This window comes from Priapulus caudatus, unplaced genomic scaffold, assembly GCF_000485595.1.
Source record: "Priapulus caudatus unplaced genomic scaffold, Priapulus_caudatus-5.0.1 Scaffold1360, whole genome shotgun sequence".
NCBI lineage: Eukaryota > Metazoa > Priapulida > Priapulimorpha > Priapulimorphida > Priapulidae > Priapulus > Priapulus caudatus.
Window position 1 is genome coordinate 71776 of NW_014578421.1, and position 7527 is coordinate 79302.

Below are 7527 nucleotides of genomic sequence, written 5' to 3' on the forward strand. Positions count from 1 at the left end.
AAACAAACAACGAATTACCAGTGTTATCGTCTCGAGCAAACGTTTAGGAAAATAAAACACCTAGCAATTAGAGAGGGCTCAGTTGATAAGCGATTTGTGAGCTGACAGACCGCCGAGGAAGTAAGAAGCAGATGTTTATATATACTCCTCAGGTGGTAACGCGGGTAGCAGGCAGCGGCCGTGTGACGCCATAAACAAAAATGATGCGGTAAAAGTAAACGCGTGCTGCGTAGAACAATATCCGCGGACGGCTAGTACTACGATGTATCGCTCAGAGATCGTAAAACGCGAAAAAGTGATAGACACGAGAAAAGCTGACAGTTAAGTAGGGCGACGTAATCGTGTTAACGGGTGTATCTCGCTATTCTTATACATCGCGAAGAATGGGCGGGCGTAAACTTGTAAGATAATATCTGTGAAGTGGAAAGCGCGCATAGAAGTTCGTCTGCAAACCACCGCCGTCTGGTGTGTATATATTTAGTTATTTATGGCTCCTATAGTGTTACTATGACGCAATGCAGATAACAACAGAGCACAGGCTGTCTCTCTCTCTCTCTCTCTCTCTCTCTCTCTCTCTCTCTCTCTATCCGTGTGTGTGTGTGCGCACCGAGTTGATCGATTCATGAGCGTGATCGAGAAATAAAACACCCGGATGCATGCGTGCGCTTCCATACTATTCTACCCCTCTCTACCCTCCACCCTTCCTCTCTGTGTTTCTACCCCTCTCTACCCTCCACCCTTCCTCTCTGTCTCTCTACCCCTCTCTACCCTCCACCCTTCCTCTCTGTCTCTCTACCCCTCTCTACCCTCCACCCTTCCTCTCTGTCTCTCTACCCCTCTCTACCCTCCACCCTTCCTCTCTGTCTCTCTACCCCTCTCTACCCTCCACCCTTCCTCTCTGTGTTTCTATCACTCTATACTATCCGTTCATCCTCTCTGTCTCTATATCTCTTCTCCTTCCCTTATCTACCTCCTCTCCACCTCCTTTCTACGCCTTCTCTTTCCCTTCTCTACCCCGCTGCACCCACTCTCTTTCCCCTCTCTGCCTCATCTGTTTTCTCTTTTGCCACCTCTTTTCTCTCCCCTATTTCTTTTTCCTTTTCCTTCTCTATGTCATCATATCCCCCCTCACCTCTCACTCTCTCGCTCCTTCTTCTTCCTCTTCTCTCCGGGGAGGAGGAAAAGGACGGGGATGAGTGAAACTCTCCTGTACGTTCGCCACAAGACGCGCCCATGCGTTGATTTATCGAGCCTGCCTGTTAGCTCGTAAATGCCAGATGAGAAGCCTCTAACCACCACCCCACCCACGGCCCGTCTACGCATGCGCAGTAGGTGGGGGTGGGGGCTGCTACAGGCGCGGCCTCGCTCCTCATGCAGCGTGGATGTCGAGATGGGATATATGAGATGTGGTGGTGGTGGCGGGGGGTGAGAGTGGGGGGTGGGGCAGCACGCGCGTGCGACCAGACAGCACGCGTACTTATAAGGCACGTTCCAGCAGCGGGAGATTGATTTCAGCATCCCTCCCCCCATCCCCGAGAGAGAGAGACTGTAGCAATGTGACGGAATACGCTGTCCGGAAGCTAGCGGCGTGTGTGTGTGTGTGGGGGGGGGGGGTGAGACCCAATGTTAGCTGTCAACGGTTTGATCTTAATTTTCGTGACGCGCGACACGCGATAGAAGTTTTTCGAGTTTTCTTCCCGCGAAAAGGAAAGCAAATAATGAGGATTCATATTTTCTTCTACGAATGGAGAAAGAATTTTGTTCTTAGGCCTATATTGCGGTTTAATCTATGATTTTATATTCTCTGAGGGATATTCAACAAGACTACTTAAATAAAAGTAATCGAATAGTGAATTAACTAATTAATTCAATTAGTTATCACAATTCAATTGTGTGTGTGCATGCGCGTGCGCGCGTGTGTGTGTGTGTGTGCGCGCGCGTACGTGCATGTGTGTGCGCGTGTGTGTGCGCGCGCGTGTGTGTGTGCGCGCGTACGTGCATGTGTGTGCGCGCGTGTGTGTGTGTGCGCGCGCGTACGTGCATGTGTGTGCGCATGTACGTGCATGGGCGCGCGCGTGTGTGCGCGTGGTGTGCGCACTGTAGAGAATTCACTATTTACATTTTTTTTTTTTTTGTAATGGCCCACAGAACCGGTGTCCCTGGAAATTTAGTTTGACCTTGACCAAGATCGCGACCGTCTCCCACGAACCAAGCATCCAACCAATAGCCGTCGATCTCTTGTCACGTGCCCGTCACACGTGACTGACGGCGGCTCGGGAGGCAGACGAACGAACGATGCCAAATCGGGAGCGAGACTCGGAAACGGAAAATGGAACCGTTTCGTGTCGTACCGTGCCGTATCAAGCCATACAGTGACATACCGTATTATTCCATGTCGTAGTCATGTCGTACCTTACTGCGGCGTGTCGTGTCGTGTCGTGTCGTGTCGTGTCGTGTCGTGCTGCACCTTGCTGCGGCGTGTCGTGGCGTGTCGTGCCTTGTCGTGTGGTGTCGTGTCGTGTCGTGTCGTGTCGTGTCGTGTCGTGTCGTGTCGTGTCGTGTCGTGTCGTGTCGTGTCGTGTCGTACCTTACTGTGGCGTCTTGTGTCATGTCGTGTTATGACACGCACGCGCGTACGTACGCACACACACACACACACACACACACGCGTACGTACGCACACACACACACACACACACACACACACACACACACACACACACACAGCCGTGCTCTGTTGTTATCTGCATTGAACGTATAGGTAACACTATATAGAAGCCAGTAAATAATAATATATACACACCAGACGGCGGTGTGTGCCAGACGAACTTCTATGCGCGCTATTCCATTCACAGATATTATCTTACAAGTTTACGCCCGCCCATTCTTCGCCGTGTATAAGAATAGCCAGATACACCCTACACGATTACCTCGCTACTTAACTGTGCTTTCTGTGTCTATTTTTTCCGTTTACGCTCAGCGATACATCGTAGTTTACTAGCCGTCCGCGGATATTGTTCACGCAGCAAGCGTTTACGGTTACCGTTCATTTTTGTTTTGGGCCACACGGCCGCTGCCGCTACCCGCGTTACCACAGTATATAACATCTGCTTCTACTTCCTCGGGTCCGTCAGTCGCCTTCAACGAGCCCTTCTGTTTGCAGGTGCTTCTATTTTCCTAAACCGTTTGCGAGACGATAACAACTGGAATTCGTTGTTGACTTAACTTGCTCGCGATAGCCTGAATGATATTTGGTGTGTGTACACAACTTCGCGTGTAAACAAAGGTTGATTGGTTATCGATTATCGTCTATTGGCTGTTGTTATATTGGGTATCATATATATTTTCTTCTCGGCGCAACCTCTCCCGTGTTTTACCCTAGTTACCAGCAGCGCCCTCTAGATTTATTAGTGTTTATCAACACTGATGTACCACTTACTGCAGCTAGCATCACTTTAGCGGGGTCCGGTGTGAGGGAGGGTTGTATAGGTTTAGGTACCGATCAGCCCATTCATATGCTACATCATCATCATCTGCATCCTTTCCTCATCTTCCCCGTCATCATCAGCATCCTCTCCTCATCCTCATCCTTCCCCGATCTCATATCCCTATCTTCTCTGCATCCTCCCCTCTTCACGTTAGCATCATCTTAACATCCTTCGATCCATCATCATCCTCATTCTCACAATCCCACCAGCCTCTGGCTCATCCTGAACTCGTGGTGGCGAATGACTGTGTACACGTGCGTCGCTTATGATGCAAACGACGCCACGTACAGTCGCAGAGATGCTGTACATACACGGTCTGCATATACTGTCCTGTTTTCAATTTATTCCACGTTGTGTACGTCGTTCATGCTTCAATGAGTTTATGATGAACTTGCTGATTTTTCCCTCCGCCGAGAAAATTCATCGTGATTGGTCTCATAGCTGCACGTGTCTAGCTGTTGTGTTATTGTTATTATTGGTTATTGGGATTAACGGGAGCGTCTGGGAAAACAGGCAGACGCACCCATGTACGCAGACACACACACACGCACGCACAATGCGTGCGTGCGTGCGTGAGTGCGTGTGCGCGCGTGTGTGTGTGCGCTGCGCGCGGAACATGGCGGCATACGTTGATATATAGTGAGCACTCACGTAGATCATCCAGGCGCGGTAGCGCTGGGTGAGGTTGTGCAGCACCGAGGCGTCGTTAAGGTAGGTCAGGTTGGCCATGTCATCTGCCTTCTCGAATTTCGGCGGGTTGACCTGCTGCACTTGCTCGTCCTTGAACACTTTTTCCTGCACAGCAGTGCCGACGCGAACGTGTTATAGACGTGTATATAGCTTATATGCCAGCACCACAATAGGAAATATCGCATTGTCTCCATTTCATTGAGCCGTTTAATATATAAGAATAAAAAACGTAATTGGAGAAACCTATTTTGGAAAAGCCGTGGAAAAGACTACACCTTGGAATATGGCCGAATCGCGTCAAACTACGCGTGCGATTCAGATTTTATCCTCTTAGAAGAGAACAATGAATACTTAGCCCCCTTTTTAATATAAATACGTACGAATTACGTAGAATATATTTCGTTCTTACTCAAAAGTACACTAATCCCTGCGTATATTGCACGCAAACGTAATTCAATGGATTGTTTGGTAAACAGTAAATCACGTAGATTACCTCGCCCTTAACAATGACGGTGACCTTGTCTCCCGATCTCTCTTTCAGCTCACCGATGATGTATCCCTCCTTGGCATCGGGCACCCACCAATTCTTCTTGCCGTCGAACGGGATGTTCTGCTGCTCGATTCTCATCTTGTCGCTGGGCTTCAGGAACTGCCACGGGTCCTGCTGGCCGAGCTCCTTCGTGCCCCATGGCAAGGGCAGAGCTTGATTCAACATGGCGAAGCTGGATCTGTCCGAAATCTGGCTGCAGTCGCTCTATATATGCGGACTATATAGAGCTGTCAGGAAAAAAACGCGAAAAAAAGACGCGCAGACGTTAGAATGCGATCGTAGAATTTAGAATTTTTGCTATATTTTCAGACAGGTTGCTTCTCAGTCGAAACAATTAGGTACTTCGGACAGTTTGCATTTTACTCTAAGCAAGTTGCTATTGCGGCGGGGGCGAATTGCGATGCGATTGAGATTTGGGACTGCATGCTATTAGCCCGGATCTATTGGGAAATCTACGGGAATCTCATGTATGAGAGCAAATGCGTGCGATCAGGCGCCCATCTAAGCGAGCGTAGAGTGTCACAACGTCGCTCGCCGTGTGTTACTCCACGCGCTAGTATATCTGCTGTCTGTCTCGTGCGTTTATGTTCGCGTATATATATATATATATATATATATATTATATAATATATATATATGGCGCGCCTGAATGAATTGCGTGCACTGCGCTCGTCATTCTAAGATTCCCACTTATATATATAGTAATATAGTATATATATATATATATATATATTAACACTTAATCCAACCATAGTACCGAAAACTAGTGTCATACGTAGACATTTTCCATATGCTAATATATCTACAGTACTGCACAGTAACACAAATGCAATTTCTGGAAATAGTACATCTATATTAGTGCTTTTAGGGGGTATAGACAGATATTTGTTAAAGCTATTCAAAGATAGATATATACACATATATGTCTACTTAAGTCTGTCTACCTAAGGCACGTAAGGCTACTGACTGTCTACTTAAGAACTGATTTCCCATAGGGACGTATATATGACAAGTTTAGAAAAATGTGTTCTTAACAACACATTTAAGCTTTATCATATTTAAAAATGTTACAGGTCTATTGACCTGTAACATTTTTAAATATGATTGAGATTAGAGTGAGGACACCTCTACTAGATAAACACGACATAATTATAAATTTCATAAAGAAAACGAAGTTATAGCATGCTAAACATTAGGTAGACAGCAAATATGTCTACCTATGGTTTTTTACACCCGATGTCTACATATGGTGGGATTAAGAGCCGTATATATATATATATAATCCCGTAAACATATTAGTGTAATTAGTTAATTATTTAATTATTTAGCGTTAGTTACCTTATTACAGACGTATACTTGTCAGTCTCTGTCTATTTACTAGTGATTATAAATTAGCATATATTAGCATATATTAGCATATATTAGATCGTTTATCGATAGCCGCATTTTTCAGATAAGAAAAAAGAGTCGCTGGTCTAACACCAACACTCCGCACGACATTTTTTCAATATTCGTTTAATCTAGAACCTAACACTAGCGTTGTACTTACGTTCTACGGAGCAGATCTGCGGCCGGCGCCCACAAAACTCCGCTTTTATACCGAAAACTGTGGAAACCGAGTAATCGGACCCAATTGTATAAACGCCTTCGATTGGTCGAGAGTTTCCGCGTTTTGCGGCGGACCTCCAATCACAGAAATTCGCACAATGTCAGCGCGAAGGGCCGGAGTGTAACATTACGGGAGCGGCTTGGACAGGCCGACGGAATTACCGGAGCGACAGACGTTCGGTGACCGAAAAGGAAAGCGCGCGTCTGCGGAATCGCCACATGTACGCGCGCGTGCGGTGGGCAAGATTATCTCTAAGACTTCTCATGTCTATTTTAGGAGTCCTCTCTTGTATGTGCCTTTTCGTAACCATACACCAACACTTCTGAGTCCGAGTCTTTTTGTCCTCCTTCCTCGGCCGGCGTCTCTCTCACGCGTGGAATTAATCGATTATCGATCGATTAGGCCGGAATTTACCGATTGGTTTTAGCCGCACGTGTCACGGCTACTACGCTCCGCTTTCGCCGCCAGATAAACGGTTGGCGTTTTTTTGCGCGCGGGATTTGTTCCGGCTGCCTCCTAGCTTCCTTTCCTCATTGCCCGTTCGCGCGTGCGACGTACGCTCGCTCGCTGCCGTCCACAGACACTTAGTAGGTTTCAAGAAAAGAAAAAAAAGCTAAATAAACACGAAATGTATTTACTACTAATGTCTTAATGTTTCTCTACTCTCTTTCGCCTATTATTGCCGACAATTTCCTGTAAATGCCGTTCAAATGCTGCTCTGCAACACATAGATACATTTACAGAATTATAATTTATAGATATATTATAGATTACACAAGTGTATCTATGTGTTGCAGAGGAGCTTTTTTATATTTAGCATTATTTTGATTTAGCATTTTATTGAAACGCTCCAAGTGCCTGTGCTGCCGCCGGCGTTTATCTCGTTGTTCACTTGTTTCGCCGCTTAACGTCGCTTAATCGGCACGTCGCTTCGTCGTCGACGGTCGGCAACCTGTGGCGACAGCCGACGACGGTTCTCGTCCGTCGCAGCGACGAGCGACGACGTGCCCGCGGTTTTTTGGTGTTTATTGTGACCGGAAGATGTTTTTTTCTACATTTTTAGTCGGTACATGTAACTGAGACGCGGGTAACATGTGCTGGCTGGTGACGTCGTTGTCTTAGTTATAGCTATGTTCTCTCGATCCTTCCTCTCTCTCTCTCTCTCTCTCTCTCTCTCTCTCTCTCTCTCT

General features: G+C 46.8%; 1 protein-coding gene across 1 annotated transcript in view; it reads right to left on the minus strand.

The window, feature by feature from the left end:
• LOC106816370 (myosin heavy chain, muscle-like) overlaps window positions 1–4955 on the minus strand; it is a gene marked incomplete in the record, with an annotated part of 20477 nt that extends 15522 nt beyond the window's left edge. The window contains 2 exon segments of the mRNA XM_014820965.1: window positions 4140–4283; window positions 4672–4955. Of these exon segments, the coding sequence (XP_014676451.1) occupies window positions 4140–4283; window positions 4672–4893 (366 nt within the window).
• Between the last annotated feature and the right edge of the window lie 2572 nt (window positions 4956–7527).